The sequence below is a fragment of the Gymnodraco acuticeps genome, unplaced genomic scaffold, assembly GCF_902827175.1.
Source record: "Gymnodraco acuticeps unplaced genomic scaffold, fGymAcu1.1, whole genome shotgun sequence".
Lineage (NCBI taxonomy): Eukaryota > Metazoa > Chordata > Actinopteri > Perciformes > Bathydraconidae > Gymnodraco > Gymnodraco acuticeps.
The window spans coordinates 294,843-320,702 of NW_022992343.1; the positions used below are offsets into that span (position 1 = coordinate 294,843).

The 25,860-nt window shown below is 39.8% G+C and overlaps 1 protein-coding gene across 1 annotated transcript in view; it reads right to left on the reverse strand.

Annotated features, from left to right (window-relative positions):
• chd6 (chromodomain helicase DNA binding protein 6) overlaps window positions 1–25,860 on the reverse strand; it is a 158,200-nt gene that overhangs the window by 53,234 nt on the left and 79,106 nt on the right. Inside the window, 12 exon segments of the mRNA XM_034208729.1 lie at window positions 617–715; window positions 4,744–4,887; window positions 5,636–5,812; window positions 7,047–7,290; window positions 8,328–8,449; window positions 12,075–12,212; window positions 12,771–12,857; window positions 14,039–14,156; window positions 18,149–18,210; window positions 18,326–18,391; window positions 19,943–20,092; window positions 22,706–22,859. Of these exon segments, the coding sequence (XP_034064620.1) occupies window positions 617–715; window positions 4,744–4,887; window positions 5,636–5,812; window positions 7,047–7,290; window positions 8,328–8,449; window positions 12,075–12,212; window positions 12,771–12,857; window positions 14,039–14,156; window positions 18,149–18,210; window positions 18,326–18,391; window positions 19,943–20,092; window positions 22,706–22,859 (1,561 nt within the window).

A 25,860-nucleotide genomic window follows, 5' to 3' on the forward strand; every position in this document is an offset into this window, starting at 1 on the left:
TACAAACAACAAACATGCAAGCATGTCATCACAACGACGTGGCCTTGAAGTGAAGTTGGTAATGGCCGGCTGTGCTGCGTCTTTCTCTGTAACCTCTTTGGCGTGCTTCGCACTCAAATGCGAACGCATTGTTGAGGTTGAGCTGTGATAGACCAACGTCTTTTCGCAGAGCTTGCATTTAACTTCTTTTGGACTTGTAAGTTCGAAGTAGTTCCACGAGGAGGAACTCTTTTTACCTGCCGCTTTGTTCATCTTTAGTCGCACGTGTGAGGGAGAGGGGGGGTGGGGGCGGGGGGGGGGGGTGTGTAGCGTGCTGCAGCAGCAGTCTGCTCTGCACGCAGGCTTTCTCCAAGTTTACAGTAAAACAAACTGGTGGTGTGACCAATGGCCATTTACAATTATTAATACTATTACTATTATTAGCATTAATCTATATTTTGGTTGAAACTAAGCCAGAAAAAAAAAAACATAAATAATAATAAAAAAATATATAAATAAAATCGATTTTTAAAAATAATATTCGATTATGGAGACTGTAACGAATATTCGAATAATCGAATAATCACTGGCATCCCTAATGCAGACATATTCATATTGATGACTCAGGGAAGCCCACCTCTATGATGGTCTCTTCTTTAGGCGCCAGGTTCTTCTCCACGTCGTCCTTCAGTCTCCTCAACATCATGGGCTTCAAAATGGCCTGCAGCTTTTTCACCTGTCGAGAGGAACACAGGAGGAGGTGTGTATATGATGAAAATGCAAATGATAAGGTTTGTTCTTCAAAGAAAAGCATATTGCTTCTACTTTATGTCCACAGGGCGTAATTCAACCTTCTTGAACTGTGCAGTTCTACATATATAACTTTCATTACTAATACACTGCCTATACACCTTTTAATATATTTGTAGTTAGTGTATATTGTACAAATGTGCAAACTTCTTATCCTAACATAATATTGTTATTTTTATTTCATTATATCTTTTATTGCACATTTTTACTTTTACTTGTGTTTTATCATTTTGTATTCTATCTTTTTGGCCCATTTTTTACTTTCTTCACTTAACTTCTAAATGAAGCACATATCACAAACCTTATTCCCCCCCGGATACAAAATTGTAGTCTGTTTCTAAAAAACCTAAACACGCAGAACCGCTGGAAAGGAAGCAATTTGTGGATGCATTTACATTCAACACAAACAACACTGCTCTTCACTGAGTCCAGAGGCCTGTACAACGAAGCCGGTTCAACATAACCTGGATATGTTTGAGTTAGCCGGTTGGCCTAATCCAAAACATACGCGCTCTCGCTAAACTGTACTACGACGCGGGTTATCAAGTGGATCGCTCAAGCCAGCCGTGTCCTATCTAGTTAGGTGCGCGTTCACATGAAAGGGGTGGTATTTGGAGCATTCGACCAATCACAAACATGAAGAAGTGTACTGACAGCGCAGCGTCATACTTCCTGAATGAAAAGTGAACTTTAATATTAGTCAAATATGAAGAAGTTAAACTTTAAACATCCATGACTTAAACACTTGATCCAGGATCAAAGCCACATAGCTGCACCTGCAAGGTGAATACAGCTGGTAAAAGAAAAAGTGTTTGAATGCGTACATTAACAGGTTTATGATATCACTGCCCCGTCTAAGACACGAGTGGATCTGACTATAATTGCATTTGACTCGAGTGTTTCGTCAACTTAATGTGTTGCTTAAAATAATACTTCTGCATACAGTATGTGACACTGTGAGTGTTGCACGGCCAGATACGGCTCAGCTGACTCAGATAAGGAGATATATGATACATTATGATGTGATATGTGATATGAATGATAATGGGACACATCGACGTCTGCACTCACACTGCCGTGGACTGTACGTAATGTTACTTTGATCCGGTTACTTATGTTGTGGCAGATATTTAAAGTGGACCTATCATGCTATATTTGAACAATATATTGTAGGGCCATACCTATATAAAGTATATAAATATTTTATTTTTTTTCAAAATACCAAACAGATCCTGCATTTTAGCCATGCCTCATTTCGCTCTATTTGCTCTTTCCAGCCCTGTTTTTGCAGGGGGCTGATTCTGTGAGCTGCAGCTGACCACGCCCCCCTGCAGGAGAGGGGAGTTGGCAGTTACTTTGGCATTAGGGCAGGGATATCTAGATACTTTCCAAGGTTTGACATAATGAATTGTGCTACTTTTAAGGCAAGCAACGATGTTTGCAAATCTGTAATCAAAAAGCTCCTCAAAAACACTATCGAAGCAGTTCCTGCCGTTGCTACGTTAGTTCAAACGGTAACAACGGACTATTTTTCTTAGCGGATGCATGTCAATTTAAATCAATACAACTATTTTTTAAATCAATAAAATCATTTTCTAAATCCATAAAAGCATTTCAATTAATATTGGGAGTCATGTCGTTACTTTGTTGAGAATGTGGCCATGTAACAAGCGGGATAATGTGCAGTAACGCGGTCATTATGGGGAAAATACCGCGTCGCTGCACATTATCCCTTACATATGATTATATAGAGTCATTATTCATTTGTTTTAAAGCAGGAGGCGCAAACGCTTGCCTCGGGGAGGGAGAAAAAGAGCCACAGCGGAGAATAAACAAGGGCAACCATGGCAACGGAAGTCTTCTTCGCTGCTTTTGTGGCAGACTACAGCGCCACTTACAGGCCTGGCATATGTACTACAGCATCTCCAGCGCTTTCGAGCAGCAATGGCCGGCCGTGGCCCAACCTCTCATTCCCCTGATAGGCGGAGAATTAACCAATAGCCGTAGCACCACCGTCCTGACGTCAGGACCGTGTTCAAATCTGGATCAGTCTGTATCAGATCCGTTGCAGCCCCGTTTTTAAAAGACGTACAAAAGTGCATTTTCCATGATAGGTCCCCTTTAAGTAAGCTTTCTTAACGCTAATGTTATAATAGTCAGATTGCTCTGAAGATGGAAGGTGATTAGGGTTGCCAACTTCCAGAAATGGAGAAACGGGACATATGCATGTGTCCCCCGCGCGTGTGCGCGCGAACATTTTTGGGTTTCTGGCGGATTTAGTTACTTTTTTTTGTTACTTTATTTCGGTTTTAGGGTTAGGGTTAGGTTAGGGTTATGTTATTTAATTATTTTGGGGGAGCCAGCCCCTAGGGTTTGAAAATGTTTTTGGGGGTCAAACCCCCCAAAACCCTCAAAATGCATAGAAAACTATGCATACCTATAACACAATACAAACACAATGGTCTTACACCTGCATTAGGCTACGACATCACATTGTACATCAGCATGTTCAAATCGGATATGTGGGCACTAGGGACATCTGGGCACCTCGATGTACAATTGGCTATTTTGTCCAAAATGTTAAAAAATAAAATATTTGAAAAATGGTATTAAGTAATGCAAAGTATACATGATGTGAACATGCACGGTACATCATTATTAGACTTAATGTTATCCTTCAGAACTAAACATGGTAAAGCAGCGTTCAGTTATTATGCTCCAAATATCTGGAACAAACTCCCAGAAACCTGCAGGTCCGCTGCAACTCTGACTACTTTTAAATCCAGGCTGAAGACTTTTCTTTTTGCCGCTGCTTTTAATTGAACTATTCATATCTTAGACTGCACTGTAACTTTTATCCATGTATTTTTTCTTTTAATGCTTATTTTATTAGCTTTTCTTTTTAATGACTGATTTTAAATGCCATTTTCTTAATGTCTTTCATTTTTTGTAAAGCACTTTGAATTGCCTTGTGTTGAAAAGTGCTATATAAATAAACTTGCCTTGCACCAACCATTTTCTCAGCATTTTCCCATCAATCAGCTGACACACACACACACACACACACACACACACACACACACACACACACACACACACACACACACACACACACACACAGACACACACACACACACACACACACACACAAGACCCGAGACAGATCTCCACTCACAGGCTTTACCCAAATGTGTTTTTCTTCCCACTGTTTGTTGTAAGACACAAGTCTTTTCTTTTTAGAAGGGCCAGGGCCCAGAACCACATCCTCTCTCTCTTTTCTCCTCTTTCATTATCACCTCCTCCACCGGCAGCGCTCATTTTCCCACACGACTGAACAGGCTGACATGCCACACAAACAATGATGCTGCGGTCCTAGCGCCCTTCCCATACAGCACACAAACACACAGGCACGCAGCCAGACACACTGCATTGCGCGCAAACAGAAAAATGTTTTTTATTTTTCGCTTTAGTCCGGGACAAACAAAGTCCCGTATGGGACACGCCCCTTTTGGCTCAAATACGGGGCGTCCCGGCTAATACGGGACGGTTGGCAACCCGAGAGGTGATATTCTATTCATTTTCACGTTCACAGTCGGTGATTTTTGCCGGCCGTCTTTCCTGCAACGGCAGTTTAAACTGTATTTCCTTTCTCCTGTAATATGACTTGATCGCTTTAAACTCCGCACACTGAGCTCTGATTGGTCAGCAGGCAGTGCTTTCACTGAGTTGAGCTCTTAGCCTGCAACCTAACCTGGTCCCGACCAGGTTAGCCGCACAGCATAAGTTACCATGGAGATCTAGCCTGCTAAAAAGAGAACCAGCTTCGTAGGACCGGAAACCCAGAGTTTTCCCTGAAGTTAGCCGGCTAAGCGAAAATCCTGCTTCGTAGTATAGGCCTCTGGTTGAAGTCTACGATGTTTTGTACCAAGATTAAAACATTTGTTCTCAACACACCTGCTCGTCTGTTTTGAGGTTTCCGAACTCTTCCATGAAGGTGCTTTCTGAGGGAAACTGCAGTGGCTCCAGGAAATTCAACAAACTGAACAGCTCCTCCACCGAGTTCTGCAGAGGGGTTCCTGTCAGCAGAACCTTTTGTTCCTGTGAGAACCATGACAGCGTTATCTTCAACACAAACACTACATCTCAGAACATGCTGCTCGTCATGACATTTATTCAAACTGAACTGAAACGGTATCCCAAGAGGTCCTTCAGAAGAGAGAAAATAAAAGAGATCGACGATTAGACACAGGAGAAGAGTGCCTGTATGAGAGCCTGGCACACTGCAACACACTTCTGTATAGTGTATAGCATCTTATGTTCATATATGTTCTCTTAGTATAAGATTGGTCTGAATTATAAATATTCTAACTTATTCTGTATTTTTCATTTTGTGTAGATAATATTGATAAAGTTAATATGTATATCTTAACTAATCGAATTCCATTTTTGGTCACACCCCTACATGGTTAAGAGTGGCATAACATAAAATAAAGAAACAATAATATATAAAAAAAAGTAATAATACATTTCATTTATAGATCACTTTTTTAGGTACTCATAGACGCTGCATGTATAGGTTGATTAATTTAAAAATCATTAAAAACAACAAAATAAATATAACACACACAACCTTAAATAGACATTAAATGCAGATTATAGACAATATTCTTTCGAGGTTATGATTTGTGATTTGAACAGATTGGTACACACACACACCCACACACACACACACACACACACACACACACACACACACACACACACACACACACACACACACACACACACACACACACACACACACACACACACACACACACACACACACACACACACACACACACACCAGGTTCATGAGCTTGAGTCCCTCCAGCAGCTTGCAGTTCCTGTTCTTCAGCCGGTGGGCCTCGTCGATCACCACGCAGCGCCAGTGCAGCTTCTTCAGGTCCGGACAGTCGGCCATGATCATCTCGAAGGTGGTGATCACGCCGTGGAACTTCAGGATGCCTGGGATGGTGTTACCCTGAGAACGGAACAGTATCGATTCAGGGAAGGACATCATCCTTAAATCAGGGAGTGGAGCTTCATTGCATTCCATGCCTCACTCATTATAATCTTATAATAAAAACGCTTAATGCCTCTGAAAGTGCTGAACGGTGATTGTATTATGCATGAGCACATTTATTCTGAAGAAGACAGTCAGAACTAGGAGCTGCATACTGTGTTGTAATTATGAGTTCATCAGACTGGACGTGCAGCAGAAGAAACATCAACTAGTGCATTTACTCCAGATGTAGAAGTCATGGTAAATAACTACACTGCAAATACAATGTGATCATTGCATGTCCAAACATGGAGACACCCTACATGGGGGGGTGAAGTAGAGAGGAAAAAGAGGTGAGATAAATAAAGATTGTTCGATGGATATCTGTCTTAAATGTGGCCGACAGGTGCAAACCCGTTACACTGGCCAAAAACACTCCCATGAGGAGAAACGCACAGCAGCTTCAGAAGAGATTCAATTAAAACAACTCAAATGCACCAAAACACATGCAAATGAAGAAACATCTTCCCCGACTGCACCAACACATGCAAAGCATCTAAAAAACATTCACCAACCTGACGAAAGATGCGTTTACTAAAAGCACTGCATAAACAAAACGCTGCAAGAAGCTTAAACACAACGGGAACGGGGACACTAAAAAGTGACGCACACAGCTGGGAGCGGATGGCTTGTTAACGTTAAGAGATATAAAGTCTCAAATGTAAGTATGATTGGCTTGTTTTTAACAACTGAATCGTATGATACCTTCAGATATTATTACAGATCTGCTTTAAGCTAGCTAGCTAAAAAAGTGAACCTAGTCATTTCAGATATACTGACAAAAGTTTTGGGCGGCAGTCTGTAGGGACTTGGACTTTGGACCGAAAGGTCTCCAGTTCACGTCCCGATCGGACCAAAGAAATACGGAGTGTGGACTAGCACTGGAGAGGAGCCAGTTCACCTCCTGGGCCTTGAGCAAGGCACTTAACCCCCAACTGCTCCTGGCAGTAAAAAACAGAGTGGAACATTGAATTTCCCCTTTGGGGGATCAATAAAGGTCCAACTTTTTTTTTCTTTTCTAAAACACCTGAATGTCAACGTGCACTCCGGTCCCAGCTGTGTGCGTCACTTTTCGTGTCCCCTGGTTTCCGTTGTGTTTTGAGCTTCTTGCAGCATTTTGTTTATTCCACACTTTTAGAGGTTCAGGCTCTACCTGTGTGTCTCTGTAGAACATCTCGTACTGATGGATCATCTGCCGGCTGATCTGAGATCCGTGGTACACGATGACGTTCATGTTGGTCCACTGACGGAACTCCCGCTCCCAGTTGGTGATGGTGGACAGGGGGGCGATGATGAGGAAGGGGCCGCGGATCCCCATGCTGAAGATCTCGAACAGGAAGGTGATGGACTGGATGGTCTTTCCCAAACCCATCTCATCTGCCAGGATGCAGTTTTTCCTAGAGCGAAACAGACAGCGAGATCGGTAAGAGCTATAATCCAAATACAGGACATACCTCCATTGATTATGCGGCTCTATTTTGCATGTTTTTTATGATGTCATTGCCTTTGTTTTGTAGGGTGACTTTGAAAAATCTGGCCAGATGAAAAAAAAGCCTCTTAGCTAACTTTCACACACACAACAATGTTTAGTATTGTTCTCTGTCCCTGTTAAATAAATAAATGATTCTTATGAGTGCATTAATTAAGTTCATTAATAACGATTTGTGTTGGGGAGATGAATTGGCAATAATCTGGTAGTACAATGTTTATCGTGACACAGCGGTTACAATTTCTATTGTTTGTGTGATCACAACAGTGGGATCTGCATTTCTTATCATCATTTTAGCAACATAAAACGTATTTGTGTGAAATCTGAGCAAAGCATTTCACACATTTCAAACAGAAATTAAATATTTAATTTGATCAAATGCAATTCAGCACCACAAACCATAACACAATGTATCAAAACTTGTATGTCTTTTCATCATTAGTGCAGCCTGTTGCAGCTGTTTTTCACTTTTAGCTTTCTTATTTGATCTTACTTCCTATTTTTATATTAGTAACTTATTAAATTGTGTCCTTTTTTTACACTTCTCTGTAGAGAGAGTTTTTTGTTTCACCGTTGAGTTGCTGCTAACGTTCATCCTAAATGTTAATATATGGACAACTCATCATTAAATATTCATTTCATTCTGAGGTGTTAAAAGACTTAGTGATACGAAGTGTTCATTCTGATAAATATAGTCAAGCATGATGGGACTGAGAAAAGATTCAGTTATACAGGTGATGGTACATTTACTGTAACAAAGTAATACATTTAATTCAGTTTAGGTTTTATAATACGTTAATGGCATGTTGTCTCGCTGTGTTATATAAAATGACAACATACAGGAGAGATTACAAAATATTTGTTCTCCTGTGTTTCTAAACACTGCTTCCAAATCCACCTGCTAAATAGTGTTAAAACTGGTTTCAGAGCATTTGTTTTACTCACCTGTTGTACCAGTTGAACAGTAACCAGTTCATTCCCTCTAACTGGTATTCTCGGAGCTGGTTTATATTCCTGTAAGCTCTGGAGTTATCCAACTTCTGCCACTTCTCTGGAAGAGGACGCTCCTGCAATAACAACACACACATTTCAAACGTATATTACCCACTATCCTCTACTAGATCTCCACGGTACATCCAACCACAGAAATAGCAAAGAATCCGGTATTAAAAGGATTTTTGATGAATTCTTTGCATTTTATTTAATCTTTTAATTGCACATTCTTACTTCCTATGTTAATACAAATATTTTATTTTGTAAATCTTTTGTTGTATTTCCTTCTGAAATGGAACAATTATCATGAAACACAATCCCCCGCTGTAAATAAAGTATTTCTGATTCTGATGAGGTAAATAAGTTGTTCCAATTTTGAAAAAGGTAAGCGAGGATGCTGTGTGAGTTTTGAGGTGAAATGGACCAAAAATAAAATAAGTGGTGCAACAGATTGTTGCTGCCGAGGCGTAATAAGTTAAAATACTAGTTTTGAAAAGAATAACAGCAAGAGAGCAGGAATAATTCTCTCAGGTCTCACTCTTGCTTCCCTCAGGGGTAGAAAAAAGAAAATGACTACATTTTGAGCAGTAATTTGCATTCAACATCCAGCAAAGTAAATGATTATGTTAGACAGATGATTTATGTTAAGAGTAGCTTACAATAAATGGCTTCTGCTGAGGTTTTTTGATTGTTCTTCATATTGATGCAGTGTGAATCATAGATGTGGAGAGGATTGTGGGTCACAGAAGAGAAACGGCTCTACATGGATTTTCAAAACCTCAATTTCACATCCAAAAACAAACATAAAATCCAGCTGGAGGAGAAAAGCCCACAACCCTGACTGTTTCCCATTACTTCCAGCGACAAAATAAACAAGGGCAAGATGGTGAATCTGAGATGGAGCAGAAGTGGGCAGGTGTTGTTCCTGAGATGAAATAGACACATGATGTTGTTTTTCCTTTTCCTTTCATCTGCCTACCGACTCAAGTGTTTTCGCTCACTATTTTCTATCTAGGTCTGAATTGCCGCCCACATCTCTGTATCTTTTAGCAATTCAAATCTGGTGATGTGCTCTTTGACAGATGTTTGCGTGATTGGAAAAGAAACAGAGCATCAGGAGAGTGTTGTAAGACCATTTACAGATGTAAAAAGTCTTAATTTGGGACATTTATTCAATTTAAATGTGAATGTTGGGTTAAATGCTTCAAGCTAATTGTTCTGCAACTTCTGTGTTGACTTTAAACTTATAAGGACAAATACAAAATAAAAAAGGCTGCAGCGTATCATCCACTCTGCTGAGAAGGTTATTGGCTGCAATCTGCAAATCCCTCCCACCCTGGACACATTCTGGCAAGAGGCTTCAGGACCTTTTCTGTCCTATTATACTGTAGTTCGTTTTTTGTATATTTATATTTGGTTTGAATATTTCTCTATTTTTATTTCCCATGTTAAAAGTTTGTGTTATAATCCTACATTTCTTTTCGTTTTTTCTTACTGTGTTTTATTTATGCACCATACACACCAGAGTAGGGCTGTGCAATTAATCGTATTTTAATCGCGATTACGATTATGGCTTGTGACGATTATGAAAACAGCATAATTGACAAAATACGATTATTTTGCTGGGTGTGCTTTCGCCCCTCCCTAAAAGCCCACTCGGCCACGTGGGAGTGACATGTGTTCAGCGCGAGCGAAGATGTCAGAACAAGAGCAGCAACTCGTTAAAAAGAAGGGTCGCGGGGAGATTCCTAGTCGATCGCGAGATGTGTCTAAAAATAGAACAACAATATTCTGTTTTATCGTTAATGTCCTGTAACATAATCTTCCTGTGCCAGAATAATGCACTTGAACGCATCAAAACTTTGTGATTGGCCGGCGTGGCTGGGCAGTGGGCAGTGCAGTGACAGTCCGCACACATACAAGACCGCAATTATGGCAGAAGCAAAAAAGCCCAAAATATATAATTTTCACTCCGAGTGGGAGGATGATTATTTCTGTATCTATTCTAATTCAAAGTCCATCTGTCTCATCTGCAATGCGAGCGTGGCTTTATCGAAGAAGGGTAATTTAGGAGCGGCATTTCAAAACAGTGCACAAACGCTACGAGACGGAATTCCCTCCTAATTCTGCCCAAAAGGGGAGGGGCCTGAAAGGACAGCTAAATGCACAGCAGTCCATTTTCACCAGGCCCAACAACAAGAGCAAGGCTGCCACCAGAGCATCTTATCGTGTCAGTCACGTTCTTGCGAAACACATGAAGTCTTTCAAAGATGGCAAAGTTGTGAAAGAAGCATTCCTGGGGACAGTAACAATAACAGAAGCATTTCAACAGGTTTTTGATATAATACAAACTCAAGTTAGATACCGTTATTAATCAGCTGTAAATTTGAGTTTGTTTGAACTTATTCATTATAATTATTGTACAACATGGTATAAGAATGCAAACATTAAGATCTGTTCTGTTTAAATTGATTATAGTCTATGATCAATTCAGGTTAAGAAACTAGTGTTGCTATTTTAAAAGGCATTTCTTTTTATACTCTACTGCAACAAAAAAGGGTTTGATTCTATTAATTTTGTCTTTTTTATTGCACTGTTGCAGCAGATTCCTGAGTAGCTTCAGATCTGAGTTGTCTTATTAGTAAGCCTCATTTATACTTTTGTAGCAACACTATTTTTATATAATGGCAAAGAAAGGGTTCAGAGTCTTTTCTTTTTTTCCTGTGTCATATGTGGCAGCACTGCCACAAGTTCCTCTTCAGAGAGGGTCTTCAGTACAGGTGGCAATATTGTCACCTGCCTGCGCTCATCTCTGAAACCAGACCATGTAAACAGGCTGGTGTTTATTGCAAAAAATCTTTAAGAGTTGATACGAGCAGCCCTACCAGCATTTGCCATGGTGGCCTAAACATTTTAATTTGGTCTTAAATTGTAGTTCAACATTTATTTCCTGTTACTTCTGGACCATGACGGTGGGCCAGCCTTCAACGTTTAACTGAGTGGAATATGTTGAATATGTTTTACCAAAATGTTGGCTATATGTTAAGGAGTTTTCAGTAGGTTGTGACAGTGCACTGCATCATATTTGATTTAATTTATTTTGGTCTAATTTATTTTTATTTATCATATTAATATATGTTTATATGGTTTTGGAAGTGCGCTCCAACATATTTTGTTGATCTTGTTTATTGGTAAAATATTATTTGTTTTAAAGTTCAATAAATGGTCAATGAATAATCGTCAAAATAATCGTGATATCAATTATTGACCCAAATAATCGTGATTATGATTTTTGCCATAATCGCACAGCCCTACACCAGAGTCAGTTGCTCGTATGTGTAGATCAACTTGGCAAGAACACCTCTTTCTGATTCTGATCAAATCCAGACCGGCTGCTGCTCTATCAACAATGCATTGGTAAATGATGTTAGTTTTCCAATGAAAGCCTTACATTCACTGGCTTTTATTTCACAGGATTTCAAAATGTTAGTTTCCCCTGATAACAATACTCTGCCAATGTATTTAATACAATACATTTTCTTTCTGACTATTTCTCCTTTCACAGATAAGTGCTTCTGTCTATAGTAATCCAGCTTTGTTGATGTAGCACTTTAAAAACAAGATAGCTTTCTACATTTTTTCCTCCATAAATATTGTATCAAACTGCAGTTTCCCCTCTTGTTTAGTATTCCTCCTCACCATGTGTCTGAGGTCAGGCGGTAGTTTCTGGATCCTCTCGAACTCCTTGATCTTCTCAGGGTCCAGGTCCTCCTGCAGCTCCCAGGTGGCCTCCTCGTACGAGAGGCCGCACCACTTCACCAGGTAGTGGGTCACCTCCTACGATAACACACGGGAAAACATGCCACAGGAATAAGAGTGCACCCCCACACTGAGGACCTTCAGTGGTAACCATTTACAATCCAGACAAACGCTGCTGTGAGAGAGAGAGTGTGTGTGTGTGTGTGTGTATGTGTGTGTGTGTGTGTGTGTGGCCTAGCATTACTATACTTGTGGGGACCTACATCTGTTTACACAGTCATGTGTGGGGACTCGCCTCCCTTATGGGGACAAAATGGAGGTCCCCATGAGGGGAATCATTAATTTTAGTGTGAAGACTTGGTTAGGTTTAGGGTTAGGTTAAGGATAAGGGTTAGGCATGTGTTGGTTATGGTTAAGGTTAGGATAAGTCTCCAGGAAATGCATGTAAGTCAATGTAATGTCCCCTGAAGTGATGTATACATGGTATGTGTGTGTGTGTGTGTGTGTGTGTGTGTGTGTGTGTGTGTGTGTATGTGTGTGTGTGTGTGTGTGTGGGTGCGTATGTGTGTGTGTGTGTGTGTGTGTGTGTGTGCGTATGTGTGTGTGTGTGTGTGTGTTTTGAGCTCCTGTACAGACCTCTCCAGTCTCAGTGTCTGTAGTAACAGCCACCTCCAGCACTCTGTCCACCTCCACGTAGTCCGGGTTAAATAAGTCCTCATCGGACTGGAGTAGGGGACACATAGAGATGGAACAACAACATTATTCAGCATTAATTAATTATCAGGTCATGGAACTATTTTATAAAGCAATAGAGATACATATTTTTGTACCCTGACCCAGAAGTTAGCAACATTAAGGCTCCCTCAAGAAATAGCAATGGGATCTGTCCATTGGTTTTTGGAATATTGCAAAAACTAGGATTTGTGGCCAACACACGTTTATGATACTTACACAATAATCTCCACATATTTACACCACTATATGATTTTTTGAAGCGTAAATGCAATGGCTAGAAGTATAAATATACTAAATCACAGTTGTATGACTTCAGGTCAAAGGTGGCTAATGCTCGATGTGAGGACGAGTGCATTATTTACTGACGTATTCTTTATTGTAGAACAAAACTTTAAAATCTGTTGAGCTTGTGTTGACTACAGAAATGTATTCAGTGGTAAAATGCGGACTCATTTCCAAGTTTAAGAACTTCCTGCACCACCACTCTAAAGGCTTTGTAGAGAAGGTAAAATAACGAGTAAGACTAGCATCTATGTTTTTAGGATTAATTCTATTTTGTACGAATATTGTTTTGAAAATTCAATTTAATTATTTAAATGTCTATCTTTTCCATTGCTTTCATATCATATGAACACATGACACAGAATCAACGCAACATTTCAATGTTTTGCAAGATCATTATCATTTTTTATATGAATAGTCTCCATTCTTTTCAATAGCTTCCATTCAACAAATAGCCTTATTATAATAAAAGCAAACGCTTATTACAATTTGTAATTTCTCTTTATTTAACAGTGTTGTTCTGAATGAGATTTAACAATACTTATTCAAAATAGTCTTGATATAGGAAAATAATGAAGTCTAAAAAACACTACCATAAAATTGAAATTAATCATTGAAGGCAAATTAGACTTCTAAATATTGGTGTTGCCTTGGTTACAGTATGATGGCGTTAACCTTTCCAGCACTTTCAACACTTTGCAGCGACACTGGATGTTAATTATGAGACAGTGTGACCCTCATTATGACCCTGAAGTAATCACGTTTACATGTTTCCAATAACTACTGTCAGTAACAGCTTTGCTACATTATTAAATATAAATGTGTCCAGCCAGATTTGAAAGGAGAAGATAGGCCTGGACAGAATACAGGGGTGGATGAATGGTTACCTCTGTGAACAGATGTTTGGTCAGAGCCTGTTTGGTCCTGAAGCGTTTAATCTTCTGGTGGATTCTGGGATCTTTCTCCAGCTCCTCCAGAGTGGCCCACTTGCAGTGCATATAAGAACTAAAATCACACAAAACAAAATAATCAACACACCTTTCATTAAGTAAAGCATATGTATGAAGTTTGCATGTTTTAAAAATCCAATAAGACTTATATAATGGAAAATCACAATAACTTTCCTCTCCATTATCATTTCAACACAAAGCCCATTTTTGCATGTACAGTAGGGAGAAAAACATTTAGATAGAGCAGGGGTAGCCAACACGGTGCCCGCGGGCACTTAGTCACCCGCAAGGGCAACGTGGGTCGCCCGCGGGGCATGTTCTAAAAATAGCTCGCCAAGCAAATCCAAAATGTAAAAAATACATAAAACAAAAAAGGAAATGTAATTAAAAGAATCTTCCCTATGCATAAACGAAACCTAAATCATAGCGAACTCTATCTACTTACTACAACTCTATATCTATCCAACACCCCTCCTCCCCCCACCCCACAATGAATATCGACCAATCACGTTCTTGCTTGATTTGCGGGACCAGCGTTGCAGTCGGGAAGAAAAGCAATGTGGCACCTCCCCGCTGATTTTCCTTCTAGCAGAATCTACACAACACATCAGCCCCATTAAACAGCCTATCATGCCAGCCTATACAGCACATGAGGGGCAGAGTTGTACTCTGTGTGTTGCTTATTTCCACTGGGGACAGGGGGGACATGTCCCCCGCTCTTTTCGAAATCCCGTTTGTGTCCCCCCACTTTACAAATATGTTTATTATTATAAAGCCGTCATCGCCACAGGAGCACACAGCCTCTGTGAGCGAACGAGACAGAGAGAGAGAGAGCGCGAGAGCTAGGGAGAGAGCACCTTTATCTATTTCATATAGATAAAGTAAGAAATCATTCCAATGTGTACTACTATATAGGACAGTACAAAAACAGTTTAAAAGGGGAGTGATCAGTAAAATATGCATAAATAAAAAGAAAGAATGCTAACTAGGTAACACAAGATAAGAATAAACAAGTTTAAATGATTTGTTATTGGTTGTGATCATATTCTAAAGATGTTTGGATCATTGAAAAGTATACAGCTCTCTTTCATCTGAGTGTTGAGAGCTGTATCCATGAGTTCATGCTGTGCTCAAAGTGCAGCAGATTGATGCATTTCACTGCAACATTTAAAAAAACATCTTCCCGGGGGAGCATGCCCCTGGACCCCAATAGAGGAGGTGAGGGCCCCCCTAGAGGAGGTGAGGTCCACCCCCAAATAAAGCAGGTTAAAATCATTAATTTGAAAACATGTTATTTTAGTAAACACTGAAAACGGGTCCCACAGACCCAAACAGCGCAGAAAGGTTAAAGGTAAGCATATAATAATGTTAAAATGTGCTAAATATATACACTGCAAGAAACAAAAAAAAGAGGAGTAAAAGTAGCCCCAGACTTGTTTTATTTTTTGAAAGTAGCCCTCACTCTAAAAAAGGTTGGTGACCCCTGAGATAGAGGGATATCAAAAAGGTATAATTGAATTCTAATAGCATTACCATAGAACAGCAGCTCAATTTATTTCAAAAGGGACCAAAATCTTCATTGTCAGGTACAGTAAGCACGGTTTTGTTGTTTGGTGCGGTCCAAGTTTAACTTGAATTATTCTCACCTTGGGCAACAACCCAAATAATAAGCTCCAAACACGCTTGTTGTCAACGTGGATAAAACATTTTGATCATCAGATCATGAAAGTTTCTTGGGTGGGAGAGAAACTCCCTCTGGAGGGAACACCGAGAGCCTTTGCAGCCATTTACATGCACAACAACCCATCAAACTCTACAGGAAAGGGATCACCCTTAAAAAGCAGAACCGCGCCTCTTTAACCCCAAATTGCTCCTGTAGGCATGTCTATGGTATTGAGTGTATGTAAGAAGCTTCAAATGAGAAAAAGTCTGCTCAAAAATATATAATGTAAAATAAATGTTCGATGAGACAAAATAAATCCTCCTTCTGAAAGGCCTGATAGAAATTCCACAAATGATTTGGGGTCAGTGAACAGATATAAATGTTATTTTTAAACAAAATGAAGTTAAGATGTTTGTCCTTCACTGTTTCCTACAAACGGTTCTGGCTATAATGTTGATCTGTATGCACCATTGGCTGCTGAATGTAAACGAACAAGGGAGAATAAGGACGCCTCCCATAATAGTCCATGGGAGAGAAAGCAGAACAAATGTTGTTACTATGGAGCCGGTTTGACATGGATGGTTGAATCCATAAGGCCCAACTATAAACGGACTAATATAGATGTCACTGCAGTTACTGTACATGAACCATGCTGTCAACGACGACATGGCATTATGTATAATAATGTTTTTACACTCTAAATGTTACAGACATTCACATCCATTCACTTTGATATAAGCAAACTCCCCATGTATTATTCATCACCCATGGGAATAAATTAGGATGATAATAATAGTGGTATATCTGTATAGGACCTTTTCTTTAAGATACAAAGTGCTGGAACAAAGCAGGAGAGTCTCCAGAGACCCCCGAGCGGAGCCTCAGTGAGAGCAAGAGAAACAGCTTCCTCTGGAGAGAAGACCACTGCTCAAACACAGCCGTGTGAAGGCAACTTCTCCGGGAGGGATCAATGTCATAAAAACTGTTTACTAAGTAGCTCTAACAAAGTCAAGTCATTTCTATAATGCTTTGAGTGAGTATTCAACACCTCCAAGGTTGTGCAAGGTGACTTCCAGGACTTTTAGATTCACCAGGGAGGGAGGATTTTTGGAGATTTCTTCGATCATGTTAGGGTCTGGAATTGGGGGTCGCAGACTTGGTTCCAGGTGGAATTTATATATTAAACAAAAACCAAATTGGTACAATTTTGTGACCTGTGCTACGAAACAGGGTTTGGGGTTAGTGAGGTCACTCCAGGGTTATTTCTGAATTGTTTGTCCTACGACACTGGTTGACTTCTTACTTGCTGACCAGCTGCAGAGCAGTTATGTTCAATCAGAGCTCAGTGCACAGAGTTTAAGGCTTAAACTGACGAATACAGGAAAGACAGCTGGCACTAAATCGCTGACTAAATTAATATAGTATCACGGCCCATTTACAGAACAATCTGTTTTTAATTACATTTTTGGTTTGCAAGCTTACTTAAATATGTCATAATAACCCAGAACATGATTAACCGGAGCAAAGTATTCAGAGAAATGCATACAGTCCACGGCACTGTTAGTCTTATTACATCATATCACATCATATATGAACTCTTATTTGTTTCAGCTTCCTGACCCGTATGTAGTACAGGTAGGAGAACACGCCTCTGGTTTAATACAAACAAAACATGTGGTGTAACAAACAGCTTTGTAAACAATACAGACTAAATAAAAGGTTTGTCGTAAACGGTAAGAGGTCTGCTTTTATATAACTCTTTCCCAGATATTGCAACCCCTCATAGTGCTTTTAGATTTACAAGTCAGCATTCACCCATTCATACAGAGGCAGAGGCTGCTTTACAAGGTGCTCAGGGAGACTAACATTCACACACTGCTGGGCATCGGGATAAATGTGTAGTTAAGTATCTAGTCTAAGGACACATGGTGACTGCTGGGGATCGAACCAACAACATTCCAATTGGAGGATAAACATCTATCTCCTGAGCCACAGCCGCCCCACTCAGACTCAAAATTAAAAAAGTATACCATCAATCTGATACAGACTCACGCTGACTGAACACTATCTTATCATGTTTGAATTTCACAAACAATATGCCAGCATGGCCAAAAGACCACATGGGTTTCCCCTGCTTTAGGCTACACTAACAGTCCCAATACATGCAGGAATGAGCAAAACCAAAGGCCTGTGATAGCAGGTCACCATATTGCAAAGTAATCCAGTAATTGAAAACAGTGCAACACCTGTTTGGAAAAATCTCCAACGACAACAGAACAGGAAAGATTCTCCTGAAGCTGCACTTACCATAAATAAAGCATTTAGGGTGTCAGATAGATGTCTAATGTGAAGGTGTGAATAAGCAACGATGAAAAGACACTCACAAATTTCTGTACTTGACATAAAACTCCTCTGTCTCCTCCGCTTGGTCCTCCTCTGATGAAGTCTGTAGAGAGGAGGGGGAGGGGAGGGGAGAGACGGATTCAGTGAAGCAGAAATAAATATGTGACGAGCAGCAGGAGAGTAGATTTGTGTGTGTGTGTGTGTCCTTTGTCTTTCACCTCTTTCTTCACTGATTTGACGGACAGAATTTTCTCAATGATGTTGGCTTCGTCCTCAGGTGGTTCCTGAGGGAGAGGAAGACAGAAATCATTAGCTGCCTACACTGATGAAGGTCAGTTGACAGTGTGTGATCACACAGCAGCCTTCACAGAAGCACATCACAACATTTCAAATCTGTATTACACTAAATTCTGGCAGAAATCATTAGGTAATGTAGTAGCATACTGAGCTCTAATGGTTTGTCCAACATCGATGATACAAATCAGTTCAACAGCAGCGTGAACAACAGCATCCAAAACAGGAAAAACATAAAACTAGAAACCTCCCTAAAACATTTGAACTTTCATGAATTTAGGGTTTATTGCAAGTGGGGTTTCCTGTCAATCTAGCATTTTAACCTCCCAAATTCAGATACCATTTTTAAAAAACTAAGATTTTTCTGTCGTCAAACATTAAAACGGTGAGAGAGTGGTGATATAAAAGCAGTAGTGGAAAAGTAAAAGTACTAATAACACAATAACCAACACTCCATAATAAGTATTTCCTGAGTATCATCAGCTAAATGTACAAGAATAAAAAGTGAAAGTACTCATTGTGCAGAATGACTCTAAAAATGTGTTGTATCATTAATCAGGATATTATAATATTCTGTTTATATCATTAGAATATACAAAGAGTTTTTTTATGTTGTTATTCGTCAATATGGAGCCAATTGGAAAGTACTGAGTAAATTAGAAAGTAATTATATATTACAGTATATAAACATGTATTTATGTAAAAGTACCCCAAAATTCTACTTATGTACATTACTTGAGTACATTTACTAATTCCACCATTGTATAAAAATAGATTCTTCAATGATTCCAAAGTGTTGGTGGAGATTTTACAGACAGAAACCCGGGAAAATATTTGTATTTGAAACATCCTCATGTCCTGCATGTCCAGAGTGGACAGCACACTATTCAATGACTGGATATTATTGATTCACAGAGTGATGCACTATTGACATATGTTAGCATCACAAGGGCTCCCTCGACAAAGAGCAATGGGATTTTTTGATTGGATTATTGACTATTTAAGAAAATAAGCTCCGTGGCAAACACATGTTTATGATACTTAATACATTTTGTTCAGCACAATAAACTCCACATATTAACACCACTTGTATAATAGTGGAAACGTAAATGCGATCACCAGTAGTACAAAGTTAGTGTTAGGCTATAAACAAATCATGAAGCATGACTTCGCGTCACCACCGCTAAGCTAAAGGCGGCTAATGTTCAGTAGTTGCATTTAGCCACTTGTTAGTAACCGCCGTTTTTAAGACACGTAAAAGCTTCATCGTTCACCAGTGGGGTATTTACTGACCTGTTTTATATCGTAGAACAAAACATCTCATAAGCTTGTGTTAACCAAAGACCCTATTTGAGGAATCAAACCACAACCCTTTGAGACGAGGAAACTGCTTGTTGTAAAATGCTGACTCATTACTGGGTTTTAAGACTCACTCCTGCGTTACTCTACTATATGACTTGTTCATTGAGGAGGGAAACTGAAAGGAGAGAGGAGCGGAGTAATACAACATGAACAAAGGGGTTAGTGTGTGTCCTCCCCACCTCCGCCTGCCATGCCAGCGCCGTGGCGTTGAGCGCTGAGATGCGACCGGCTCCAAGAACTGCGATAGTCTCTCCATCATCGTCCACCACCTTGAAGTCCAGATCTTCGTTATACTTCCTCCTCTTCACCTGACGTCCAGAACGCCGCTTCTGAACAACAGGAGGAAACGACTGGTCAGTAAAGCGGAAAAGGGGAGAGAAAAGTGTGATAACAGTATGAATAAGGATGAAGAAGGAAAAGAAGAGTTAGGAAGACACATGTATCTACGTGGAAATAGAGGATACAATACACTGAGATATTAGTGTTAATGGAGGGGGAAGTGTGAGTGGAAGTAGATAGGAAAAGGAGATGTGAGCCAGAAAAAGGACAAGACAAATATTAAGGTGAAAGAGCAGAAAGGAGATAAATACAGCACAGAGAATAAAGCGAGGCAGGACGATGTTAGCGAATGAAACGAGCAAATGAGGAAAGGAAGGACAGAAGCACATTTGTACATTAACTTACAAACCCCAATTCCTATGAAGTTTGGAAATTAAAACAGAATACAATGATTTGCAAATCCTTTTCGACCTATATTCAATTGAATACACTACAAAGACAAGATATGTGATACATTTGATGTTTTTTTGCAAATATTCACTCATTTTGAATGTGATGCCTGCAACACAGTCCACAAAAGCTGGGACAGGGGCAACAAATGACTGGGAAAGTTAAGGAACGCTGAAAAAACACCTGGTTCTACACTTTGTGAACAACTGCGTGAGCACATAGTCCAACAGTTTTAGAACAATGCTTCTCAACGTACAATTGCAAGGAATTTAGGGATTTCCTCATCTCCAGTCCATAAAATCAAAAGATTCAGAGAATCAGGAGAAATCCCTGCACGTAAGCGACTAGGCCGAAAACCAACATTTAATGGGCGTGACCTTTGATCCCTCAGCATTAAAAAGCGACAACATTCTGTAAAGGATATTACCACGTGGGCTCAGGAACACTTCAGAAAACCATTGTCAGTTAACACAGTCCGTCGCTACGACTGAGTGGAAAAGTATGCTGTGGTCTGATGAGTCCACATTTCAAATTGTTTCTGGAAATCATGGACGTCGTGTCCTCAGGGTTAAAGAGGAAAAGTACCATCCGGATTGTTATCAGCGCAAAGTTCAAAAGCCAGCATCTGTGATGGTATGGGGCTGTGTTTGTGCCAATGGCATGGGTAACTTGCACATCTGTGAAAGCACCATTAAAGGTCAAAGGTACATTAAGGTTTTGGAGCGACATTTTCTGCCATCCAAGCGATGTCTTTTTCAGGAGCGTCCCTGCTTATTTCAGCAAGACAATGCCAAGCCACATTCTGCACGTATTGCAATGCAACAGTGTGGTTTTGTAGTTAAAGAGTGGGGTTACTAGACTGGCCTGCCTGCAGTTCAGACCTGTCTCTCATTGAAAATGTGTGGCGCATTATGAAGTGCAAAACACGACAACCGGGACCCCGGACTGTTGAGCAACTGAAGTCGTACATCAAGCAAGAATGGGAAATAATTCCTTGTGCAAAGCTTCAACAATTAGTTTCCTCAGTTCCCAAACGCTTATTGTTAAAAGAAAGGTGATGTAAGACAGTGGTAAACATGCCCCTGTCCCAGCTTTATTGGAATGTATTACAGGCATCAAATAAAAAAATAATGTTTATATAATGTGATTTAGTTTGTTCCATAAAGCCCACAGTGTGCAGTGTCTCCAGGTCAGTGTCTGCGTTACTGTAACGCCGTTACTTTTGGCAGTAACTAGTACGCTAACGCATTACTTTTTAAATTCAGTAACGCAGTTACCGTTACTACATGGTGCGTTACTCCGTTACTGCGTTAGTTTTTTAATATAGTCAACAGCCAGGCGAACAGAGATGAGAACTGTACTTAAGTACTTGAGTAAATGTACTTAGATACTTCCTGTGTCACATGCGGAGACGGGCTGTGGGCGTGTTTGTGTTGTTTACTAACAAGACTATCATGGCGGCGGCGGAGCTCAAGTCTAGTTTCTCCACCTGGAGATATTCTCACTATTTCCCTTTTGTCGAGCACAAAGAAAAGAACGTTTTAGTTAAATGTAAGTTGTGTCCTGGCGGGTCAAAGATCCTATCTACTGCCCAAACCAGTCATTCAAATCTCTTAAAACATCTGCAAAAACAACATGCTGGGACGAAGCTAGTAGCTAAGACCACAGAGACTCAGCCGACGCCACTCCACCTCCACCTAAGCATCAGCGGCTGGATTTTAACCGAGGGACTGCTGGCCAGGGAAAAGTCGATAAAGCCATTGCACGGTATGTTGTAGAACACATATGCAGGCTATTGCTACAGTGGAGTCACCCGCTTTCAGGGAGCTAGTTAGCATGGTAGCATGTCCGGGCGGCACACGGCATATGGGACGGAAAACTTTTTCCAACTACCTGGAGAAAGAATATACAAAAATGGAAAGCCAGCTAATATCGATGCAATCCAGATTGCATATAATGCATGTCAAGTTGATCAACAGATTGTATTATTCTCCAATGCAATAACAGTACTGAAATGAAGGCTATAAGTATAAGGGCATTAATGGGAGCCCTTTTTACAAGTAACGAAAACGTTACTTTTCACAGTAACGCATTACTTTTGGGTGTAAGTAACTAGTAAAGTAACTGAGTTACTTTTGACATGAAGTAACTAGTAATGGTAACTAGCTACTGGTTTTCAGTAACTAGCACAACACTGCTCCAGGTCCACTCACCGTGTGATCCAGGGGGTCTTGGCTCTCCTCTCCACCCAGGTTGGGGGCTGGCGTTGAGGTAGTGTCGTCACTCTCCGCCCCCTCCCTGGCAGCCTGCTCCTGGTTTCTCCTCTTGCCCTTCTTCTTCTTCTCCACCGGCGCTGTGCCTGGATCTCTGGGAGGAGAGGAACTCTGGTGAGTAATTAACAGCAGCTGACACTCCTCTGCTCCCCGAGGATTTATACAGAGCTGGTTAAGACAGAACAAATGTTTATCCTCACTTTGTTCTAGTATTGCTTATTTCTAATCCTCAGGACAAAGGACAACCACCTGCCAATCACTGAGGAGAACTGGCTGGGGAACTAGACTCTCACTAACTTCTAACATCATCATCAGACAAAGCCTTTCCAGCATCAAGAACTTGTCATGCTCGATATATATAGCTTGGAATATACAGTACATATTCTATTGTGTGGTATGATGTGAATTTTTAATATTACTGTTTTTTTACAAAATACTTTTATTTAATATTTTGTTTGACAATGTGCTTTAACTTTCTTTGTTTGTATAAATATTTGTATGTATTTCTTTATTTGAATGTATTGGTCATTTTACTTTACAGTATGTAAAAACCATTATTTGTATTTATCTTTCTATCGCACATCTAAAGAGAATACTAGGAAAATAGGTTTTACTCTATTTCTTTTTTTCTGTTTATTCTTATTTTTTATTTGTATTTCATTCTTAAATGGAGCAACTGTCACAAAACCCAATTTCTCTGCGTTAAATACAATTTTGTGAATCTGATTGTGAAAAGCAGGCCACAGGGCCGGAGCACGATTTGGACCAGAATCAGAGCATGAATGTGAAAGTGTCCCGGCTTACTACATGTCTTTGGAAGTGGTGATCTAATCATTCATTTGCATGTGTGTGACACATTCAGCTGACAGACGCTTTTCTTCCAGACAGAGGCAATGGCGGAGCAGCTTTAGGTCATGCTGTGTGACATATCTGAGTGAAAGGCATATCCTTTCAGGCGGCACTTCATTAAAGCATACAGGGATTTGATTTGGACTCATTGGGTTTTTAAGTAACAGGACATTTAAGATAAATACATCCACTCAGTCCAAAAGAATTGATTAAGATGGGAAGAAGGGAGAACAATTATCCAGAAACCAAACTGCTGACTTCTAATTGAACACGTTTTTTGTAGCTAAAATCAAAACATTTGAGGTATTAGCTCTTCATTTCTTACACTAGGTTCACCCATGAGCATTAGGTATAATGAGTTTCATACAAGTATTAGCTGGTCTATTTAAATACATTTGATTAAAAAAAGAAACATGTAATGTATACGTGCAGGGCCTGAGGGCAAGACTAGTACAAAATAACTCAAAACAAAAATTGATAAATTGTAATATACATTTTTAGTATGTTTGTTTATATAATTAAGTGAATGATGCTATATTTTAAAATCTAAGAGATAGAAGAATAGACGTTCAAATGTAATTGAATTTGGTATTTAAATCTGCCCCAAATAAATGTCTGATGCTTGTGTGTATGTGCACAGAGAGCCTGATGTGTCCGCTGAATGAAAAGCAGTGAGAAAGTGTGACACAAATGCACACGCCTCTTCATCACACGAAGCAGCTTCTCTCAGAGGGAGCTGTCCATTCATATGTCTTTTCTACAGACAAAGAGAGATGGTTTGACCCACTTTGCTGGACATGCATTTGACCGTCTGACCCCACCAAGAGAAGGCTGTCACTGATGCATCGCACACCGAGACCCTGTGTGTGAAGCATCACTTATACACAGAACTATATCAGACCTTTGTTAAGCATTAAAACAACAGCATTTCTCTAGAAGATATATGTATATTATGCATAAAGTTACAACTTATAAAAATTCAATATAAATAAATAAAATAAAGAATGAAAAAAAGAGCATTAAATGTGCCGGTGAGAGTATCATTTTTAGTTTTCCACAAACATTAGTCGAGTTACTTTATGCAGGCAGTAACTGCATGCATATTAAAACTATTACAGTTTTCCTGCCAAGAAGAAAACGAAGAAGAAGAAAAGTAAATGTTTTATTAATCTCTCAAGTTTATTTTATATTTTTAAACAATGTCCATTCTGTAATTTGTACACATATGTGATTATGTTAAGCACAATTATTCATTTGAATTGTTCTGTTTTCCTCCATGACACCTGTGAGGTTTGCCAGATCTTCAAATTGCTATAATCAGACTTTCAGACCCTCAGAGATATATTTGGTAACAGCCAAGCGACGGGTGAATTTAAGACACTGTCACTGGAAAGTGTGGCAGAGGAGATAGAACTGCTGTCCTTGTTAATGAGTGAGCAGGGAGGGAAGACAAAGCAACACATTAAGATGGATTTAAAACTGCATGACCACTTCTATCATCTTCTTGTGAACGAACAAAACATGACCTGATACCGGAGCTCGACCTAGAGATGACTCTGACCCAGCAAAGTTCACCAGGCTTCCTTATATCAACATGTTTGATCTGTTTTCCATCTCTCCTTCCATCTTATCCTTATTCCTTTCTTTCATATCCTCTCTTCTTGCGTTTCATCCTTTATCAGCAATCTCTCTATCTTCCTTCCTTCTCTTTCACAGCAGTGATAGTTATCTCTCTTCTCTCCATTTCCCTAATCCTTTTTTCTTTATGTCGGCACTTCTTCTCTCTCTCTTTCAACTCATCCACAACTTTTTTCTCTCTGCGTCTCATCAGTCTGCTCTTTCCGTTTTTAACTCTGAATCAGTGACTCATCTCTCACATGTTATTTCCAACGTTCCTCCTCTTCCCACTCTCTCACTCCTCTACTTAAATATCGAGATGTCTGACAGAATCTCTTCCACATCAAAATATCATAACCCTGATTCAACGTTTCTCTCTTGAACACCAACCAGTAGTATATTTTCTGATCTGTACTTCTCTCTAGTTTAGAGTGAATTCAGACTCTCAGACAAAATGTGACTGGTATCCTGACATGACACATATACTCCAAAAGTCATGAATCAAGATGTCTTTTTGATATCTTTTCACTTCACTTTTTATCCCATAGCAGATTAAATGTATTGATCCAAACGTTGGCAATGATGCAGTATTGCAGGAATGAGTCCTAAAACCCAGAAATGAATTAGCA